The 21,495-nt window shown below is 41.0% G+C and overlaps 4 protein-coding genes across 6 annotated transcripts; 2 read left to right on the plus strand and 2 right to left on the minus strand.

Moving 5' to 3' along the window:
• Positions 1-615: 615 nt before the first annotated feature.
• On the minus strand, positions 616-4,854 carry LOC135484479 (actin-2). The gene is made up of 2 exons (XM_064766004.1): positions 4,538-4,854; positions 616-2,499 (listed from the first exon to the last, which is right to left on the minus strand). Exons 1-2 carry the CDS (start codon positions 4,661-4,663, stop codon positions 1,495-1,497), a joined length of 1,131 nt encoding a protein of 376 aa, XP_064622074.1. The 5' UTR covers positions 4,664-4,854; the 3' UTR covers positions 616-1,494.
• Positions 4,855-7,962: 3,108 nt separating this feature from the next.
• LOC135497786 (thymidine kinase 2, mitochondrial-like) lies at positions 7,963-12,176 on the plus strand. Of its 2 annotated transcripts, none has more exons than XM_064787690.1 (7): positions 7,963-8,079; positions 8,671-8,723; positions 8,983-9,201; positions 10,193-10,266; positions 10,581-10,669; positions 10,969-11,129; positions 11,281-12,176. In XM_064787690.1, the coding sequence occupies exons 1-7, from the start codon at positions 8,040-8,042 to the stop codon at positions 11,362-11,364; spliced, it is 720 nt and encodes a 239-aa protein (XP_064643760.1). In that variant the 5' UTR covers positions 7,963-8,039; the 3' UTR covers positions 11,365-12,176. The 2 variants fall into 2 exon arrangements, with proteins under 2 accessions (XP_064643760.1, XP_064643750.1); XM_064787680.1 differs by lacking the exon at positions 7,963-8,079 and adding an exon at positions 8,138-8,311.
• An 826-nt stretch (positions 12,177-13,002) lies between these two features.
• Positions 13,003-18,469, minus strand: LOC135497792 (protein FAM227B-like). Its single transcript, XM_064787706.1, has 15 exons — positions 18,349-18,469; positions 18,059-18,223; positions 17,710-17,763; positions 17,492-17,562; positions 17,163-17,198; positions 16,864-16,977; positions 16,580-16,642; positions 16,214-16,354; positions 15,781-15,907; positions 15,480-15,590; positions 14,920-15,335; positions 14,575-14,734; positions 14,095-14,170; positions 13,719-13,866; positions 13,003-13,499 (listed from the first exon to the last, which is right to left on the minus strand). Exons 1-15 carry the CDS (start codon positions 18,467-18,469, stop codon positions 13,425-13,427), a joined length of 1,878 nt encoding a protein of 625 aa, XP_064643776.1. The 3' UTR covers positions 13,003-13,424.
• Positions 18,470-18,706: 237 nt separating this feature from the next.
• On the plus strand, positions 18,707-21,339 carry LOC135497796 (protein chibby homolog 1-like). 2 transcript variants are annotated; one of them, XM_064787719.1, is made up of 4 exons: positions 18,707-18,798; positions 19,410-19,598; positions 19,774-19,889; positions 20,300-21,339. In XM_064787719.1, exons 2-4 carry the CDS (start codon positions 19,418-19,420, stop codon positions 20,381-20,383), a joined length of 381 nt encoding a protein of 126 aa, XP_064643789.1. In that variant the 5' UTR covers positions 18,707-18,798; positions 19,410-19,417; the 3' UTR covers positions 20,384-21,339. The 2 variants fall into 2 exon arrangements, with proteins under 2 accessions (XP_064643789.1, XP_064643798.1); XM_064787728.1 differs by lacking the exon at positions 18,707-18,798 and adding an exon at positions 18,995-19,134.
• The last annotated feature ends 156 nt before the right edge of the window (positions 21,340-21,495 follow it).

Consider the following 21,495-nt stretch of genomic DNA (forward strand, 5'->3'; position numbering starts at 1 on the left):
AAGAGAGGGTTTCATCTTTTAGTGCAACAACGATTCTCACCCAGGCATATGCATTATGATGGAATATACAACTTCGGCGACATCCCCGCTGGAAGGGGTGTGGTGCAACTACTCCTTCTATGTCAAAATCATAAAATAATGGTCCTCGATTCCATTCACTTGGTAGAACGCGTAAAGAACGATTTACTTCCATTGATCTTACGACCAAAAGTGTTGCCAAGTCAAGTTGGCCAAGCAAATTGGTCAGTTGACTAGTCTAGTAAGCCATGTAGACCAAGGTAATCGATAGGTTGATAACTGTTTGGTCAGCTGACAAGTTTCCTAGTCAAAAAGGACATCGGTCGTGGACCAACGTAAAATTGGTCGAATTGGCCAACCTATCCGCAGTCATAACTTCTAGCATTTTGCTAGCATGTGGGGCGTCCTCATTCGAATTCGGTATCGGAACAGTGTACCTGTCGTATAGGATAGACAGTTTACCCATATGAACTCGTACTTCTTACAAGATTGATAGAAAAAGGCCGAAATTTATGAATGCCAAAACTGGCCTCTGTCCGCGGAATGAGTAAAACATACCACACGGGATCTTTGGAGCAGCAAAAAATAAACGACCTTTTGTCTTTACTCTTGCGACATTTTATTTTATACAAAAATATATAACATCAGTTGCACGTACAGGCATTTACTATCACAAGACGGATGATGTTTCAATAACTTGCTAGTGCATGCGTATAGAATAAATGGTTTCATGAAATGTATATAGGCGTCCTCGCAGCAATCACGTTTCGTACGACAAGTGTAAAAGCCAAAACGACGGTGTGAAAGATATGCGAGTAACCGTGGAGAAAGTCCGAATTTCCTCATTGTTTTCTTTGTCTGTAGTGTCAGTAGCTTTTTTCGTCAACAAACAACAGGATATAGGACTATTTTCCGGGGGGACTACAGTTTCTTCATCACCGGCAGGCCCAACAGTCCCATAGCTTCTCTATCGCACCCTTGTGGTGACTTGAACTTGCGAGAGCGCATGGTGCCCGTATGGCCTATCGGTTGAGCACGGCGCCCATGCAATTGAGATCGATCTTTCATGAATTAGTGAATCTGAGGGGTGTAAGAAGTGTATAACACCCCTCTAAAATTCGTTAGAGGAAAGATTCGGGCGAGTTTATTGTGGTCAGTAAACGGTATATTCATTCGATTGGGCAACGTGATGAGTACTGTTTAACCTTGAAAGAGCTCCAGTTTATCTGTACGTCTAACGTCAATAAGATCCGCCTTAGAGCTCGCCTGAAGCGATTAACTAGTTTTACCCGAAGACGAGCAATCTTTACCTCCGCACATCGCAACAAATTTGTCGCTGGTGTTGCTTTAGATAAAAATGGCTGCATTACTTCGATATGCATATCAAATGACGGTACTGTTTTCACATCAATCCTTCCCCGGCCCTTAGTGACCAGGATGACGTGCCCAAAGTTACTGAGTGCATATTATGCGAGTTTAGAAACACTTCCTGTGAACAATTGAGGGACCAGATTCGTCGTATTCCTGTTTGCTGATCCACATCTGTTGGAAGGTGGATAAAGACGCCAAGATGGAACCACCAATCCAAACGGAGTATTTCCTCTCTGGTGGAGCAATGATCTTAATTTTCATAGTGCTTGGTGCCAGTGCCGAAATCTCCTTCTGCATACGATCGGCAATGCCAGGGTACATGGTGGTACCGCCAGATAACACAGAATTAGCATACAAGTCCTTTCTGATGTCGACGTCACACTTCATGATGCTATTGTACGTCGTCTCATGGATTCCTGCGGACTCCATTCCCAAGAAGCTCGGTTGGTACAGCGCCTCGGGGCACCTGAACCTCTCGTTGCCGATGGTTATCACTTGCCCGTCCGGTAACTCATAACTCTTCTCAAGGGAACTCGACGAAGCTGCTGTCTGCATCTCTTGTTCGAAATCCAATGCCACGTAGCACAGTTTTTCTTTAATGTCACGCACGATTTCTCTCTCGGCGGTTGTGGTGAATGAGTAACCACGCTCGGTCAGAATCTTCATGAGATAATCAGTAAGATCACGACCTGCCAAGTCCAAGCGGAGTATGGCGTGGGGAAGGGCATAGCCTTCATAGATTGGGACAGTGTGAGTGACACCATCACCAGAGTCGAGAACAATCCCAGTGGTACGACCAGAGGCGTACAAGGAAAGCACAGCCTGGATGGCCACGTACATGGCGGGTGTATTAAAGGTCTCGAACATGATCTGTGTCATCTTTTCCCTGTTGGCCTTGGGGTTGAGGGGAGCCTCGGTCAGCAGGACTGGGTGCTCCTCAGGGGCGACTCGGAGCTCGTTGTAGAAGGTGTGATGCCAGATCTTCTCCATATCGTCCCAGTTTGTGACGATGCCGTGCTCGATGGGATACTTCAAGGTGAGGATACCTCTCTTGCTCTGGGCCTCATCGCCGACGTAGCTGTCCTTCTGTCCCATGCCGACCATGACACCCTGAAAAGACATAAAAGGATAGACTAAATTAGCTGAGTACCATGCAGATCTCAAATCTACCAATCTCTCATGTGGGATAACTATACATTTAGATCACCCTGACTGATATTGCTGGAGGATATTCCTGAAGTGGCGCTCCTCTGAAGGTCATATGTTTTGATGTGACATTTTTGGTAACAGTGGTTGGATCATGGGTGTGGGATTCATGCATCCTTTTCTTCTGAACCCTTCCTGTTATCTGCATCCTGGCATCAGTGGTTTTCAATACTCCTCCGCCTCTCGATATGACGTATATATATAGATGGTAATCTGAGGTAACGCCCTCGATTCACATTTTGCGAAGTAAGCTCGATGGCGAGAGTGCCAGAATATCGATCGATTTCTGGAGGAAGAAGTTCCATACATCATCGGTTGTGGTAAGAAGGATACTGAGAGTGCTCGAAGGACCAGAGGAGTGTGGAGAATGTACGAGATATCCGCTCATTGTTTAGGATAGAGTCATACTCCTTTAGAACATCGAGACGTTTTTGACTATTGTTTGTCATCCAGAGATTGTGCCTAAATCCGATCATGAAGTGGGCAATCCGGATTTATCGACCGCAGAATCAATCATATCACTTGCCATACAAACATTCACGTATAAACACCCGTTCAATCGATCTGATTAACAACCATCAGCAAGTTGCCTCATAGAGAATCATGTTGTCTCATTCAGGCGAAGGGTGAGGTATTCATGTATATTTAAAGTATCATCTGAGTTGAGCTTCATACTGAACATTATGGGCCAACTATATAGCAAGGAGGTTTTGGCAATGAAATCTAATGATTTGGAGATGTATGCCCCCAATGCATCGCTTTTATATACCTGTGGTACGTGTGGTTCATGGCTGTGGAAAAATCAAATATATAAAAGTCATCCTGAACCTTGATGCAAAAAACCGTGGCGGTCATGATGATATATCTACGAGTGTGAGCTGAAACATACAGGAGGTAATTTGCATCAGTATTGTTGCTTTCAAATTGCAATTGAAAACAACCAAGTGAAAACATCAGGATGCTCCAAGGCGCCAAGTGGTTTATTGGCATTCTATCCACGTAATATGAGTCAACCGCGGTTATCCTACCACTTCAGCACTATAGCTACACCAGCATGTGGACGCTAGCGCATGGTTGTTGCCTTATATGGTAACGATTCCCAGCAAATTTATGTTAGCAAAAACGCCCTAGCCTTGAGCATCAATAATTGAAAACACAACTAATGTTGAGTTGAAAATAGCAGTTTTGTAAGCGTTTCAATTCATAGACTGAGAGGGCGGCCTGCTTGATGGTATCCGATGACGGAGGTTCCACTAGCATGCATCGCTAATAGGCTACCCGACGACGATCACAGCATGGAAATTTCAATGTAAAAGTCACATAGCTCATTCTGCATAGCGAATATAGATCTGTCACCCATCTTCAAGAGACAATTTCGCCATGAAGGGACCACACATTTCAAATGAAATAACTAGTTTTCTCAAAGCAATATACACTAAAGAATAAGCAAATGCGCGTGCCCGTATAGGAAATGTCCATACATCAACCACTAACCGACCATTCGAATAAGCCGGCCGGCGTTTTTGCAAGATGGCAGCCATCGGTGTTGCTTGGGTAAAGCCACTGGATGGAGTATTTTTTGTCTCAGAAAATCCATTTCTGACGACAAAGCTTCTTCAAGCAGGGCATTTTTGAGAAACGGAGTGAGTTAGCGAAAAGAAAACTTGCTTGTAACTGCTTTCGCATGCTTTCCCGCATCAGCTCTAAAGTGACAGAGCTGGTGCTGAAAAATGGTCCTTTTGCATTTCAATTTGTTGGAAGGGACAAATTCGTCTTCAACGAAAGATGCAGTACATTTCAGAGAAGCAGTTTATGTAACTTAAAATGTTCGCGTCAAGCCGACGTAAGCCTTTTGCTAGTACATGCACATTGCTAGTAAATACATTGCTTTGGTGCAGTATGATTTTGTGCAAGGGCTGAGAAAATGATGAAATATCCTTACCTGATGTCGTGGTCGTCCGACAATTGAAGGGAATACAGCACGAGGGGCATCATCCCCAGCGAATCCGGCTTTACACATCCCAGATCCATTGTCAATCACCAATCCAGCAACATCGTCGTCGCACATATTGCTTTTTCGTTCTACCAGCAGCCGATATTATGAGAATGCAGACGATCGATGCTTGTGTGGAACGCTCAGCCTTACTAATGACACCGCCCATAGGCGAACAGTGGTTTTATGTGTCGTATGGATGATTTGTGGTGGAAGGTTCCAGCGACTCCGAAATTCTACCATATAAGGACAAGTGTATTTCCATATATGGCAAGGCGTTCAATCTCATAGAGTCGGGAGTCAGTAGACCGTGTTGTATGTTTCTACGTATAGCCATCAGTAGGTGTTTAACACTGCATGGTGCATGCAAAGCTTTATCAGATATGAGCGGAAACGGGATGAAATGCGAGTCTAGTATTAAATATGCCAGAATTAATTCATATTAGTGAACAGCAGATTTGTGTAGACGTATGGATGTGAGAGTCAGGGTTTTATTAGGCTGTGCGTCTAGACGGATTTGCTAAGTATAGATGGTAAGCGCGTGGGCGAAGAACGATACGAGGAGACAGGTATAGAGCAGGATTCCGCGTATATGGCTGGCGCGAGTGGACAGAATTCAGAATTATGCCACGGCATAAATAGGAATTGTGGTGCACCATAAATCGACCAATCAAAACCTCGGATTTCGTGAATTATGCCGCGGCATAAATAGGAATTGTGGACGGAAGTGTCATTTATGGAGGACGGAAGTAAATCAGAATTGTGGTGCACCATAAATCAACCAATCAAAACATCGGATCTCTAACATCCGGCGTCCATAAATAGCACTTCCGGCGTCCATATATCGCACTTCCGGCGTCCATAAATCGCACTTCCGTCCATAAATTCGGCTCTCTGATTGGCTGTCTGCTATTACGAATATAGTCGTGGGTCTAAAACGATTATAGTCGTGGGTTGATTCATTTATGTCGTGGTATAATTCAGATTTAATGGTCACCATAATTCATGAAATGCGGGGTTCTGATTGGCTGTCTACTATTATGAATATAGTCGTGGTATAAATCTGATTTATCCCGACCCTTAATTCAGATATTTGTCCACTCCCGCCAGCCATATGCGTAGGCGCTGGTGGCGCTGGGTGGCAAGAGTAAAAGATACCATTTACGTTATTGGTTGTTAAGGCTATAAAATTCGACAGATTTTGGCAGATTTCAATGTGTGGAACGATATCAGCAGGTTTGACAGATGATATCAATCAGTGTTAATATGGGGGTGCCACTCCAATGATTTTGGAGTCTTGTCAGATTCTGCAGATGAAGTCATGCCTGGCAGTTAGAACTCACCTGCAGGTATTGATTTCGCCACTTCTGGCGCATCAGGTTGTTCGAAGGAATTTGAATGTAGGCCTACTTTAATGATATAGGAGTCGGAGCGAAAAACCCTGAATATTAAGATGACCGTGCATGCCCCTATTAGATCTGACTTTTATCAGCCCAGAAGTTTTAAACAGACAGTGCACCAACTGGACCAACAATTATGTAAGCTTTTGCTTTGCGTGTTGCAAGCAGTGCGATTCTCTTCCCTTACAAGCTTACTAATTTAGCGTCATCAGCTAAAATGTTTCATCGCGTTCATTTCTTGTAGTCTACACTGTACAAAAAGGACAAAAAGTTCGACTGCGATGGGTGTGAACCAGAAAGCATGAGAAACAACGCCCTTGATTGCCGATCGATATAATGATGGTTCAAATTGTCTCTTTGTAAAAACAAGTGATATCCATTGTCTGATTCTGGTGTAAAATACCTTGACGCGAAAGTCGACGCGTCGCCATGCATTATTCTTGAGAGTCAGTGTGCACTATGGGCTTATAACGTGTGCGAGGGGAGGAGCATTTATACGACTGACTCTAGTATTCGAGAATGCTTTTATCCGGGGTAAAAAAATATCATTGATCGCATAAATAAAGCGACAGGGGCATCAAAAGGAAAAATACTTATAACCTCAATAGGTTTACAAACATAATCAATGGGCTGCTGACATTTCCACGTGGTTGGGTGTGGTTTTGATTTTTGAACAACATTTTTCAACACGACGGCGGACAAACAGTGAGACTAGTACTAAACATGATATAAGGCAGTTTGAAGTAGCCGACGCTTACAATTTGATTGCACGAGTGGACTATTCGGTTTGTCAAAGAATCCCCCTTCGGATTGATTAATTTAGGCAGCTACCTGTATTGAAAATTTGCCATGAGCCTTGTCGGTCAGTTCTTTCGTATTGATGTGAGACTCCTATATAAAGACCTAATGCTAAATTCCACTCAACATGGGTGCTCTCTCGTGGAGTAGCACATGGGAGTAGCCACGGCACCTGACTGGGTTTACAGCATCGGGGTCAGTTCAGCAGTTGCGATTCCAAGTCGTGTTAAAAATGCAAGCAGTTACGTATAATCGCTCTAAGCTGGGTTCTATCGTATCGTAGTTGTATCCGAGATCACAAGTTCCTTTTAACCACCCGTGTCCGTGTAGTAGGTCAAATGGTCTCACTAGCCAGTGGTGATCAGGTCGGGATTGTAGTTCTTAAATCTCGGGCGATTACCATGGATACAGATGGGCCTACTCTATCTCTATTGGTACTTGTTCAAATGTAAATGTCCGAGGTATTTTGTGAAGGGGTAGCTCTGATGATTATTTGAGGAACCCAGCTTCTTCTGTGCACTTACGCGGTGAGCAGGCCCTGCATGCTATTTATAGCTCAACAGGAAGTTGACGGAGACTGGTTCCTGTGACATTGCACATGTTCTCAAAGTAAAAAGTTCGAGGGCAAAAAACTCAAACAAAAGCCGCAACGACGCCCTGTTTTTATATAAAAGATTGAAAAAGTTGACAGTTGGCTTTCTAAAGGTGATTAGTAGATGTGTATGAAATTTTTTTTTCACCATCCTTGATAATCTTGAAGTTATAAGGCATAAAGGTGAAATTTTTCAAATTAGCGTTAACATACAGGGTACCTCATGCATTGTGTTGCATCAGTCTATGCATGACTGTATGTCTAGACGACGTTGAAACTAGGCCAGATGTATTCTAGAAGTGACAAGCTATTCAGAAATGTATAGGTTTGTGTGAGAGTAAGGTACTGCCAAGTCTACAGCCGCTGGAACTGGGGTATGCATGAAATGACGTCGCGTCATTTTTGGAGGCAGGTATGCTTGGCCTCCGCACTGGCTAGTGAGACCAATGGGTTTCCCTTTTTAGATGGCAACTTTTGGCCAATCAAAAACGTTGACATTTGGCGCGAGTGATGTCAGATGACGCTCAAAATTTGGCGCAGTATTCAATCGGTTGGAGCATTATTTGGAAAGAGCTTGAGCTTTGTAGATCGAGAAGTTTTACCGGGATTACTGATTTTTAGTTTATTTCTTATATATTCGCACCATTTTAACATTACCAAGATGATCGGAATCTGTAGCGACCGCAAATGGGATGATGCTGGTAAGATATCGATTTATATTTTTGAAATCGGCGCCTGTTTGTGTCAAGACTGTTTATTCGTTGTTTTGTGGAGGCGACGAAGAAGAAGCGCCATGTTCAGAATTTAATAGCAAGCTCAGCTCGATTTTGCTGTTATTTGAATGAATTTCTCAAGCGTTCATGTCGTTGTTTCGGAGAGCATGTATGAATCTTACAGGGGCTTCAGAGTTTGTCGGGAGTCGATATTTTCCAGGTAGGCTCACGAAAACTAACGTTGTATGAAGCCACACCGCGCGCCACACTGTGTGGTTTATGTTATGCATGTATGGTGCAGCTCCCAGCTACATTACACTTACAGTACTGAGTACACTACATACATACATGGAAGCATGTGTACATGGAGATCATGAGATGGTATTAAGGCAAGCTACCAAGTGAGTGATGGAGAACGACAGAGCCTGAAAGCTCAACCTGGGCGAGTGGGCCCATGTAGGCCTAGGCCTATGTACTACTACTAGTACTAGGCTAGGCTACATCCCAAATTTTCAAGGCAACACTCGGGGGCTTCTTTCAATCATTCAATATCTTTAGACTTGCATGCTTATTTTTCAGATTGTCTCGCATTGCTACGACAAATCACAAAGCCACGCCAGTCAAAGTTCACAGTAAGTTTAGTAATAGTACATGATGACTAATGTAATGAGTATAAATGTTCACCCCACACCGTACCACTGGCACTGACGGAAAAACCATTGCGGTGTCATGTGATTGTTAAAGTAGTGAAGGCTATTTCTGATTACGCCAGTCAATATGAAATATATACAATTCTTTCTGTGATGAGCTGGGTGTCCTTTCTCATGTTCATGCAACAACCACTAGTATCAGAAATTTCACTTGCAGTAATCACTGACTCAATATTTCCAGGTTTCAGTTGAGGGCAATATCGGTAGTGGCAAGTCAACCCTTCTCAAGTACTTCAAAGACTCGCCTTTTGTAGAGGCAATACAGGAACCTGTTGATCAGTGGACCAACTTGAAAGGTCACAATGCCTTGGAGCTGCTTTACAAAGATACTGCCAGGTGGACATTCTCTTTCAACAACTACGCTCAGTTGACAAGGTTGAAGATGCATCTGAAGAAGACGGTGAGCATCAAAATCAAAATACAAAGTGCCCGTTCAGTTGGTGTTTCAGTCTCAGTCAAAGAATGTGGCATTCTGTTTCCGACAAGAACCTAAACTGATGGAATTTACTACATGTATTGTAGCTCAACAGTCATTACAAACACAATGTACAATTTTCCCACAGAATAATCAAGATGATACATGTATATGTGCACTAGTCTAAGGTGAAAAACTGTCTTTATCAATATACCGTATTTTCCGGCGTATGACCCGCGGCTTTTTGCCCTCAAACAGGCCCAAAAAGTGGGGGTGCGGGTAATACAAAGTTGCGGGTCTTGCGTGGATTCTGAGAGGGATAAGCCCCAACCCCAAAGAAAAAAAAGGGGACCAAACTGGTTACTTGATAAGGATTTATGTCCATCGTTTTTGCATTGTTTTCAACCAATATTTCCGCCATGATCGCATAGTTTGTGATGTCTCCGCTAGGGAAAACAGTCTTATTTGGGGCATCTCATAAGCGATGTTGTGGTAGGTATACTGGTATAATGTCATAATGTTTTGTTATAGGGCATAATCTGTACATTTTTCAGACATGTCTTTTTCAGACTCCACTTGGTGAAGGTATGGTCGTCGTACACATCATAATATAAACGCCGATTCTTTTTCTATTTTCCTACCAATGCATAATATTGAGTTTTGAGACGGCCCTTCACTTCAAAACAAGTTACGGCCATGCTGGAATTGATCCACTTTGGTTAACAATTAGAAAAAACATGGCGGTTCTAGGATGTCAACATCAATGAATGGCTTACTATTTTTGGAGAATGCGGGTCTTGGAGCAGTGCGGGTCATAATCAGGTGCGGGTCTTGCGTGGCTTTAGGTAATGGTCAAAGGGGGTGCGGGTCATAGGGCAGTGCGGGGGATAATCCGGAAAATACGGTAACTCCCATTGAAAACAGAATTAGTAAAATATTGTAAGAGACTTACTTATATTTTCATTGTTATTTGCAGAGGAAGAGTGTGAAGATGTTAGAACGCTCTCTCTACAGCACAAGACATGTGTTCGTTGAAAACAACTACAGATCGTAAGTAACCTTGTTACACTGTTTACACAATACAATGTATCTTTCAAACCTCGATGTTGTACTGGTTGTCTCACTGCGCACTGCGCACTGCTTGTCACTTACAAGGAGGATTGATTGCAACTTGCATAAGAAGCTAAACAGCATTGTTGTCATTCATCTCGCACACTTTAGTATCAATCATCTAAGCACAGTTCAACTGTACCAGGGACGAAAGCAACAACCAGAACTCAAGGGAACCACGGGCCCAAATAATGACCCTTGTTGTGTGTGTGACGCCATATCATCACTCATATCTGCTGTCCTTTATTTTTCAGTGGTTGCATCACAGGACTTGAGTATTCTGTCCTCTCAGAATGGTATGAATGGATCATTGCTAACCAGGATGTGAAAGTGGACCTTTTTGGTAAGAACTTTACAAAAAACAAACTCCTAAAGTTATACTTATAGAAATACTCTTATGTGCCCTTGATGACTGTAATTGTAATTCTTTAATGAGTTTTCAAATTGGGGGATGAATTACATGTACATGTTTTTCCATTAGTGGTTTAGTTGCATAATTTGTGTGATTGCTACCACTACCATTTTGCCAGGATTGATGAAGAATCCTTGTTTTTGGGTTGAAGCTATTTCGATTACTCAACCCACTTGTCCATTCTTCACCAGCCTTTTACATGTACCTGAGAATCCCTCTGTTTCTTTTAGTATACTTGAAAGCTGATCCAGAGACGTGTTATGAAAGAATAAAACAACGAGCTCGGAAAGAAGAATCAACAGTACCCTTGTCGTTTATCAAGGAATTACACGACCTCCATGAGAAATGGTTGATAGAACAGTCACTTGGAAAACTGCCAGCGCCTGTCTTAGTGAGTACTTTCAGTGTTAACAACTATTATCAGGCATCAAAGTCATGATTTGGAGACAAGAACATAATTCAGACCACCACTGGGCATATTTGAACAGAGTTGTGTCTTTCCACTGTTCTTCTTAAACCTGACCTCCCACTCTTTTTTCCAGGTGTTAGATGCAAATATCGAAATGCCAAAGATGACCGATGTTTACGAGACGCATAAACGTGAGATCTTATGTGGATACTGCTAGCAATCTCAACTCTAGTCTTGACTCGGGGATCACCAAGAGCATTTGTTATTTAAAGGACTTGTGCAAATACTTTTAAAGAAACATTCAATGTAGACATCCTTCTTAGTTTGTGCCCTTAAAGGATGGAAATGAAACTACTCGTGTACAGAGGCCAGATTTGTTTGGTCACAGCATTTATTTTAAATTTTTGTCATAATATTTGAGAGAAAACCAGACACTTCTTCAGATGAATGTACATATTGAAAACGTGCTGAAGGAGCTGGGTTGCTCTGAACCATTTTGTATTCCATAGTTCAAGTAGAAGCTTCTGTAGACCTTCTGGTGCGCCTACATCAAAAAGGTGTTGGCAAAATTAACAATTTTACGGAAGTTGTATCCTAAACTTTCACAATTGATTTACTATCGATCTATATGGGGCAGTGGCCTTTTACTTTTACTTCACTAGATTAGATCAAAGTGTTTTTAACGATACCTGAGGTGTTATTTTATGCATGTTTGTACACTCTTGATGGCGAAAATTATTTGTAAATGAGGACAAAGAGGAGACTTTTATCTCAGTTTGAAGGTACCCGTATACAACTGGTAGGTTACTTTTAGTGGTGTAGCCATCTGATCAAGGAAAGGAACGATCTTGTATTGTAAGCAGAGGCTGCTGTGACAGCCTGAGTACAGTGTAGTAGTGGCTTGTTCACTCGATATCCTAGCATTGTTAGAATGATTATGGTACTGTTGGAGGACCAAGCAGTTGTTTGATTGATACCCAGTTGGTAATGTATATATTTATGTGTATTATGTAAATATTTTTATAAGGAAATGAACATAAAAATAAATAATTTATGATACAAATACATGTACTTGTCTTTGCTGTTTGTGTATTATGCTGGCATGTCTTGATGTGTTGTGATGTGGGGATATGAATGTAGGACTGATGAATGGATACATTTGACATCGTCTGTATTGCTGCTAGGAACACCAGTCCACATGCTATGAGACACCTCGTGCCTGAGAAGACGTCTGGCCAGTTGCCACCCTTACAATCTACACCCTTACAAACTGCCTGTGTGGAAGACAAGGACAGCCTGACCTGAGACAACTGCCTTTGTTAGTCGAGGCGGCTTTTACACATGTCGAATGGAAGCATCTCGATCCAATCACACAATGCAGTTGTCTTCACCAGCGTATTTAATGTAGCACAAAACCATCCTTGGTAGGATGCATTCATAATGTTATCAACGGTCTGCTTCTGCTATAAGGATAGTTTTGGTCGGCACCTGGCCGGGAAAGGGCGATCACATCATCTGCACTGTGATCAGTTCTTCGATGTTATGGTAGATACGCTAGCTAGTGCTGGCTTCCAATTACCTGGACTTGTCATTGATGTTGAGACCGAGCGGTGACAAAGTGCGCAATCGATTGATCCATGTTGACGCTTTAGAGAGTCAAATGTTCTTTGAGTTATCCACATCTGGGGCGGCATGGATGAATGAAGTCCATGCCTGGAATGCTTCCACTCCATGCACTCCACTTGATTCTGAAACATTCTCTCAGATGTTGGGCTTGTCAGGAAAAGGAGCCCTATCAAGGCACCCTTACATATATGTATTCAACAGAAAGCCATGATCAAGACAAAGTTCTGCTTCAAAAGTCTCAACAAAATATTTATTTCTCAACGAAACATGTTCAATACACTGTACAATACACGACACATTATTATACATTGTACCTCAAATACATTATCAATACCTTCTATTTACATAATCTTGAATGGCAAGAATTAATATTCATATCACAGCCATTTGGCAATCACTCACTTACAACATAAGCAACCTCATCTGGGATGATACATGGACACATGTACATGTAACAACAACATTCTGAACACTGATTGTTAAATTCTTGGACACATATCGAATGGATAATCGAGACTGAGTGTAGAAATTCACTCTCAATCACTTATTACTTATCAATTTCACTTTGATATTTATGCAAAAAATCCTATAATGTTCATCACAATCTTACATGTATTCACAGAGAAAATATACATTGTCCACAGCTCATTTTTATTCTGTAGTCGTAGCTCGAAGAGCAGCGTCCATGGCAGCACTAGCACCAGCTGTGATTGAATCTTGATCTTTCTGAAAATAGACAGCCAAAAAATAACTTCTCACAGTGCCCATGTACACATGATCACATTGCAGCAGACACAATAAGCAACATGGAGGAAATAGACTGAGGAGAGGTCCCTATGGCTCAAATGGAACACCCCAGAGAGACGAAGGACAATGGAGGAGAGACACAAATGGCAAGGGATTGTGGCTGCACCCAAGCCCGAACTGGAGTGGAACACTACTTACTCTATGCTCCAAAATAATGAGATTACTGAGCCGTTTTATTTCTCTGGGATTTGACAACAGGGCTGCTTGTCTGTCAAGGATAAGTTTCTGTTCTTCTTGAAGTTTTTTGATGAATTCTCCTCTTCCTTTCCGACCTCTCTCAAACAACCTGGAACAATGAAAAAATACACTTCTGAAGGTAGTGCAACCAAGACCACATGTCTTCCTGTCAAAATCTATAGTTAAAGCTCGGCCTTCACTTATGTCCTAGAATAAGTAAGTGATACCAAACAGACGGTATACAAAAGACATTTTTGGAAACCGTCTTGAGCGATAGCCATCATGGAGGGTTGGCAGCTCTGACCACACCCCACCTTCAGGAAGTAATGACACTTACTCTTGGCATTCTTTGCTCCTGTTTTTTACTTTCTTGAAACTTTCTGAAATGATGTCCATGTATGTTCTCTCCTCTAATGTAAGCCAGTCAAGGAAATCAAACCATAACCTACTGCGAAGGTACAGTGGCACATCCCCCGACTGACACCTCTGTTGGCAGGACAACCTCTCTGTTCGTGCAAGAAACAGTGGTTTTGGTCCCTAATCAGCCATGTCTATAAATTATAACTTGGTAATCAGGACACCTACTGATTATGGAAAGCCTTTGTCAATCCCAAGGATGTCCTTAATAGAGAGGTCCTACTAAATGGAGCCTAGCCCTCGCTGCCCAGATGTTGGGCTAACTAAGTTCAGATTATTGAGAAACCCGCACATTGCTGATCTTAAAGCAGGGGTGATTGGATGAAATCAAAAAGGTAAGTCACTTAGGCATTTCTGATCAAATCAATACTACGCTATCAATATCTGTCATCAAAAGGATATGATGGTAAACTTTTAATCTCTGTTCGCTGCACTTTCACATCTACCCCAGCTGTTGACTTCAAATTTTTCTTCTTCAGGAAATGTGCAACAAGCGGACTCTGGCCTTGGATGTTGAACACGTATTTGATGAATTCTGGGCCTCGACAGGCTGGATGAGACTAAATAGAAACCAAAACATATTGCATTAGTATATCGGACATCTGACAAAGACATGTTTTAGGTACAACTTGCTCCCTCTGTGACCCAATTTAAACCTGGCAGGTCAAGTGGCTATCGCACACTAGTTGTCACCAAGGTCTGAGCTAACTTTTGAACTAGGAAAAGCCATTTAGTTTCTCTTTACCTCTCTTTTTGGATCAAAAGCCGAATTCCAATATGGCGAAATCTTCTTCCCACCGGCTATTCTTGAGAGTGCAGTGCTGGGCGTTGCTGTTGGAGTTGGTGTTGGCTCCTGAAACCTTGTCTCCACAATTGGTGACATCACTAAGGCATGCTGAACTTTCTTCACGTCTTTCTCTGAGCCAGATTTCTTGAGAATCGATTTCGGAGGGACCTGAGCATCAGCAACTTTCCCTATGAGATCCTGGGAGCTGCCATTACTACTTGAATTTGCCTTCCTGGGACCTTGGCCATTTTTCTTCCCAAAGGGTCCTTCACCATTTGACTTGACTGATCCAGATTGATTTAGGGTTGTTTGTGAGCTGTGTATGCTGCCTTGACCAGTCGGCACACCCAAGTAGTCAAAGTTCATGGAAGACACTGGAATTATAAGAGAGAACAAATAAATGAAACAAGTAAGGGTTCACTTCTAAACAACCAATTACCGTGAGTGCATTAACAGATTAAAGGCACAGGTACATTTACGCTTGGATGCCATGGATAGCCAGATAGGGTTTCACTCACTCTTTTTCCCCGCTTTGTTATTCTTGGACATCTCCTCTCTAACCTTGATGTTTGCTGGTTCTAACATGTCTAGATTCCACTTCATCCAGGTCCTGGGAGCTGGCTTCAAACCTACAAATGTACAAAAGTGGTTTTAAAGACACTTGCATTGTAAAAGTCATGTCATACTAATATCTTGTTCAGTCCTGAGAGACAGTAACTTTGTGTAACTTAATCTGGCCTCCTCAGACCCTGCCTATAGTCTCCCTTTACAATACAAACAGAGTTGGAAAAACGTCTATTTCACCTTCAGACTACTCACCAACAACCCACTGTGTGACCAGACTGATGAGATCCTCCTTAAAATCTGCATCAAACTGCCGGTAGGAATCTGGGAAAGATTCACAGAATGACGCATAGACTCCCTGAGCAAGGATGTTAGCATAGTCCTGTAACCAAATGAAGGGATTGAGCTGTTACTTCTTCTTCTGCAACTTATAAAAGGCTCTCACAATTTGAATCCCAGGAAACTACTATTTACATTGAATATTTGCCTTTTCTTACATGTAGAACAAGGAAGTTCCAGTGTGACATTGTTTTGGCACGGATGTGGACCAGAAAAAAAGCAAGAAATCGCACTGATATTATGTCAGTTGAATTTGCCTGGTCAATACTGGGTTAATCAATAACCTTTTTATTCTTATTCCAATCGCTTTGCTGCTATTTTCGGACTGAAATTTCTTGTGAGAACTTACCTTGAGAAAAACTTCCCGTAAGTTTGGATCTTTGCAGTATAAAAGGAGCTTCACATAATTATGTGACACCCTGTTGAAAAGTTTACTCTGTGCTTCCTTGTCAGCTTGGAATCTTTCCAGAAAGTACCACCAGAAGATGTCCTGAAATCAGTAAAAGCAAATCATCATTTTCGTGCAAATATGCAAACGGCTTGGAACAAATGTCTTCAGAACAAGTAGAGCAGTTAACTTCATGAAATTAGGTGAAAAAAACAGACCTCAGTTTAAAACATCTCTTACTCAGAATATAAATTGAAGTGACAAAATCATTCCAAGATTTGAGAATTCACTAACCTCAAGAGCTGACAGTAGACAAAGTGTACCTACCACTAATATTGCTTGTGACATCTGAGAAAGCATCAACTTGTCAAAATCCACTCTGTAACTGGGCTGAAAGGGAAAGAGAAATAAGACCATGAGCCTATGATATTCCAAGGTCAAGCTGTAGGCCCATGGACTATGTTTTTGTCTTTCTCTACTAAAGAAGAAATAGTTGTTGCAGTATAATTCACATGAGAACAGTTTTCTGAGACTCTTATACAGTTTAGAAATATAAGTGTTCATCCGTCGCCGTATTTCCACAATTTGACAATATTCTGGCATGACTTTACCTTCTTCAGCAGGTGAACCTGGGCATCAGAAACCTTTCTCAAGATCTGCACAGCTGGTACTTCATCAGGAAGAGGAGTGATCTCGGTCGCATCATAGCCAGGATATTGATGGAGCTATGTAAAGAAAGGGCAAATGGTCAAAATACCAGGCGCAGTTGTCATTCCATCTGGAGGGCCAGCTCACTTCTAACAAGTAACACTTCTAAGAAACTACAAGACAGATCTGTCACCAAAATACTGTTTTCGTGTGTTCGATGTGAATCCAATTCTTATTGCCTTCCGAGGGCAGTGTTACTTACCTCAACAAATTTGGGCTTGTTTGAATCTCTCTTTACCTGGAAAAGCAAAAGAATAATGCTCACATGGGAAATTTCAATATTCACACATAGAATTCAATACATGCACAAGTAAGAGTGGAACCTCCCTTAGCGGACGACTCTGTTAGTAGAACTCCCCTTTTATAAGGGACTAGTCGTTTCTATACAATAAACCAGAACAACTCTTGTCAGTCCCAAACATGTCCTGTATAGAGTGGTTCTACTGCACTGTTCAAGTGAATCCCAACAGTATAAGTTCATGCCAATTTTTCTCACACAAAGTATGTTTAGAAATAAGAAAAAGGTCTTACATTTGTTTTGCTTGGATTCATGCTGATCTTTGAAATATTCTTGACCCTCTCACTGGTACCCACACCAAATGCTGAAAAAAATTGATCAGTAAATGGTTTATTAAACATGGCTTCATTTATACAAGTTGTAAGAATATTTTCCCCAAAACACAGGACATTTTTACCACACAAGTTTTTCAGCAGTAAAAGACTGAGTCAGAGAGTAATGCAATACCTACTTGATTTGACAGCATATATTCCAGCAAATTTCGTGAGTTCCTTGCCATCTCTCTCTGTAAAGAAATGAATAGTGAGTCAACAAATGACATATTTATTTGGTTGACACATTTGTGTTGTGATGTCATAATTATCAGGGAGGACTAACTGAGTAGGCCCTATTTGATGATAGAAATAACTCAGTTGATAGTATTCCAATTCCATGATTATGCATGCTTGCTACAATGCCAATGGTGTAGCTTGTGCTCACCAATGAGCCTATAGAACATTAACGGTCTTTTCAGACAAAATTAACTTAGAAAAAAAACTTGCTTCATTTTCAAGTTCACTTTTGCAACTTTTCAAGCTTACCTTTTATTTGATATTTTTCCCTGCCTTTTGCACTAGACGGTGGTTTGTATTCTGGATGATGTTCCGAAGCTCTACTTTCTACAACAAGTTCAGTGTAACTCTGGAGCTTCCGGTCAAGTTTGCTGATCTTGGTACTGACTTCTTCAATGGATCCAATGAGGAAAGCTGTATCTATTGTCAAGGAAATATATCTTTATTTATAACCAATCTAATCTTTATCACACTTTGACAATATGCACCTGCGTATGGGGACCGATTTCGGCGAAAATGAGCAAATATTGAAAGGATACGTGATCGAACATTTTGCCGACCCCTTAGTTTTTGTATTTTTCGGTCAAGTTTCTCTCTAGATAGTTCTAAATTTTCTTGGCAAATGTTCATTGGCGATGCAACCCTGTTGATTGCCGCCATCTTGCTTGTTTTGTCGTTGCCATGTAGGCCATCAATTTAAAGCACTAGATACAAGTAAGACATTTTCATTTTTATTCAATTACTAGTTAATTAGCAAACAAAAATGCATGATACTTCAAAACATTAGTAAATAGATAAAAGTTGAAATTTATGATAAGTCACATTTTGTAACAATATGGTTAAAAGGTTTTTCGAATGTCTGTATCGTGTGGCAGAAATTAACTAGCTTACAGAGCTCAAACGCAACATAAACTTCCGGTTGAATTCTCGAAGATTTTTTCGAATATTCTCTACCATATCGTTTTGTAAGAGTCTTGCTGCGAGTTAATGTAAGTTTTGTGGTACCATGTTCAAAGTCAGTTTCGACTCGATTGAGACGATTATTCTATTATCAACTGAATTTGACAAAAAGGTGAAGTTTCATGTGTTTTTGGTAGCAACTGACTAGCATGCAGCGCCAGCGATGAAGTCTTCATTTCATAATTTCAAGTTTTGGCTGTCTGCCAAAAAATGATTAATCCACTTTCTTAATGGTCACCATCTTGGGTGGATCCCATACATGTGTTGCCAGAAAAGGGCATTTAAACTGAAGGAGCACAACTAAGTGACAGTGACATTGGCAGTGTGCAAAAGAAACGCTTCAAAACATCATAAACATTAAACAAGTAAGAAAGAGACATTCACTGATTCAGACAAGCTTTACCCAAGGCCGAGGGAGACAGCTTTGCTCTGGCCTGAACAATCTGGTCACCAGTGAACACATCCCTATGCCAGAACCAAAGGATTATGTTGCCTAAAGGCTAGGTGGGTGAATGGTCGGAGCCAAAACAGTCTTTGTCAAACTGACAACCTGCTAAACATCTCATAATGGATGGATGGGCCAGCACATTCTCATTGGTTTTCAGGATCATGATATCAGACAGTTGATATTTCTTTTCAGACGTCAAGATGCCACTCTTTGGGAACAAATTCTCCCCAAAGAAAACAAGCCCAAGAAAAGCACCATCTTTATCGAATCTGAGCACAGATCCAGATTTCCGAGAGCAGGAATTGTCATTAGACTATGGGCCGATCCAAGTCAAGTTGGGAAATAATGAAGTGACCTTTGAAAATGGGCAATGGATATCAGGTAAGTGTACTTTCCGGAGTGACAATTTTGAGAATGACGTAAAATAGATGAGTACCTTGGGATATCTCTTTATTTGATGTGCAAACAGAAGTGTGGGACCCAGTATGGCACAAGTAAGGATAAATGTGAAACACTCCTGGTTCTGGTCTAGTCAGCAGTCTCTCCATCTTTTCAGAAACAAGCGGAGCAGCTACAGTCCACAGAGAGATGGCCAAGATTAAGAAACAAAGCCAACAGCTTATTGAAGAAAACAACTTGTTAAAAATGAAGGTGGACATCTTATTAGACTTGGTTAGTAGACAGTTCAATTTCTTAATTTCATTTGGAATAGCTATCTCAATGAAGAACAATTTCTTCCTTGATTTTAGGTGTGTATTTTCTGAAATTACAAGAGGACCACAATAAGATACAAAAGCTAGTGGTGTTGCACTTTTATGTGCTACAATGCCGGAATTTTATGTTGGACTTTCGATTGGGTATTGGCAGTATGTAACATGTTATGACCTCGAGAAAGTGTCTAACTGTAATCTGATTTTCCTTGCCACTGCTGAGTAGGAAATTCTCCATTTTTGTATTCCATCTCTTGAGGATGATGGCAATGAGAGCCACACAAAGCTGAATAGCATTAATTGGTAATCAGTTTCATCTAAATTTGTTATAGTTAAAACTTCATATAAAATGCTTTTTTGCTATGTTTTCAGTTATCAGAGACAACAGCGGAGGTTCACTTACAAGAAAATGAGATTGACGAACTCAAGAATTTGAACCGCAACAAAAAGAGATGATCTTTTACTTTTAGACCTCGACAATTCTTTTTATATTATTGCCATGTAAATTATCTTTGGAATGGACTGTAGATAGAAAAAAATGTAGGATTTAGACTTGTTAACTTGAGAACATGGACTCTTAGCTTAGTTGGAAGCAGAAAGAGGTTATGAGACCAATGCTTGTTGCCTTGAGAACGTGGGTATGCAGTGGCTGGATCCACTTGAAGTATGTAGCCTGCTTGTAAACAAGGAATGTTTTGAACGCCTCAGTTATATATTGTTGCATGGAAATGAATGAATTTTTTCTCTGATTTTTGCCAGAGATTATTGGAAATGAATTACATTGTACTTTGTATTATTGAAATGTTTTTTGCTCCTTATATCATTGGCAACAATTTGTTTCAATGTCTCTTGAATATAATATTTTATGTTGTGGTATTTTTCCAAGCTGGTGGTAACCTAAGGCCAGTGTTTTCATATATCATCTCTTACATTCTGCTATTCAAATCCTTTGGAAATCATTTGCTAGAAATTGTAGTTTTGCTGCTAACTTTTGCCAAACAGTTTGATCCAACATCTTTTTGAATTGCATGTGTTTAGAATAAACCTTCGTCCATCCGAAAAAACTAGCGAAGTAAATGAAATTCTGCTTGATCTGAGTTTGAATTGGGAGTTATTAAATTCTGATATAACATAAACATTATATTCAGCACTACTGAACATATTTACTCTTCATTTATAGCTGATTTGCAGTTATCTAAACTATTCGAACTGCTTACCAGACTTATTTTAAGGAGGCTTTATGGAAACTTCAGTGGTCGACAACCATAGAATACATAGCCTCCCCACAATTGTTTTCCTGGGGAGAGGTACTTTGATCCAGGTATAGAAAACTCAGAGTTTCTGTACTGGTGCATATGTAAGATTTTTTGTATTCTGTAACATGAAAATAAAGGAAGATAATTTCATATCAACATGTCTGTTTTTGTTGAAATTCTTGTGGTGTACAATGGTGATCTATTTTCCTGCTTGATATGCCTGTGGATGTCTTTGCTCGACCCTCATGCACATGGATTAGCCTGTCACAACCTGTTGAGTTGTACATAAATAGAAAAGAGCTGGGCTATCGG

This window comes from Lineus longissimus, chromosome 1 (genome assembly GCF_910592395.1).
Source record: "Lineus longissimus chromosome 1, tnLinLong1.2, whole genome shotgun sequence".
In the NCBI taxonomy this organism is placed as follows: domain Eukaryota; kingdom Metazoa; phylum Nemertea; class Pilidiophora; order Heteronemertea; family Lineidae; genus Lineus; species Lineus longissimus.

Coding starts and splice junctions, on each gene's coding strand:
- LOC135484479 (XM_064766004.1), bottom strand. CDS start 4,663: ATGTGCGACGACGATGTTGCTGGATTGGTGATTGACAATGGATCTGGG. Junction 2,500..4,537: donor TCGGACGACCACGACATCAG/GTAAGGATATTT, acceptor ATGTCTTTTCAG/GGTGTCATGGTCGGCATGGG.
- LOC135497786 (XM_064787680.1), top strand. CDS start 8,239: ATGTCGTTGTTTCGGAGAGCATGTATGAATCTTACAGGGGCTTCAGAG. Junction 8,724..8,982: donor CACGCCAGTCAAAGTTCACA/GTAAGTTTAGTA, acceptor CAATATTTCCAG/GTTTCAGTTGAGGGCAATAT. Junction 10,267..10,580: donor GTTGAAAACAACTACAGATC/GTAAGTAACCTT, acceptor TTTATTTTTCAG/TGGTTGCATCACAGGACTTG.
- LOC135497792 (XM_064787706.1), bottom strand. CDS start 18,469: ATGGCGGCAATCAACAGGGTTGCATCGCCAATGAACATTTGCCAAGAA. Junction 16,355..16,579: donor TGTCACAAGCAATATTAGTG/GTAGGTACACTT, acceptor TACTGATTTCAG/GACATCTTCTGGTGGTACTT. Junction 14,735..14,919: donor CTTTTGATCCAAAAAGAGAG/GTAAAGAGAAAC, acceptor GTTTCTATTTAG/TCTCATCCAGCCTGTCGAGG.
- LOC135497796 (XM_064787719.1), top strand. CDS start 19,418: ATGCCACTCTTTGGGAACAAATTCTCCCCAAAGAAAACAAGCCCAAGA. Junction 19,599..19,773: donor AAATGGGCAATGGATATCAG/GTAAGTGTACTT, acceptor CCATCTTTTCAG/AAACAAGCGGAGCAGCTACA. Junction 19,890..20,299: donor TGGACATCTTATTAGACTTG/GTTAGTAGACAG, acceptor CTATGTTTTCAG/TTATCAGAGACAACAGCGGA.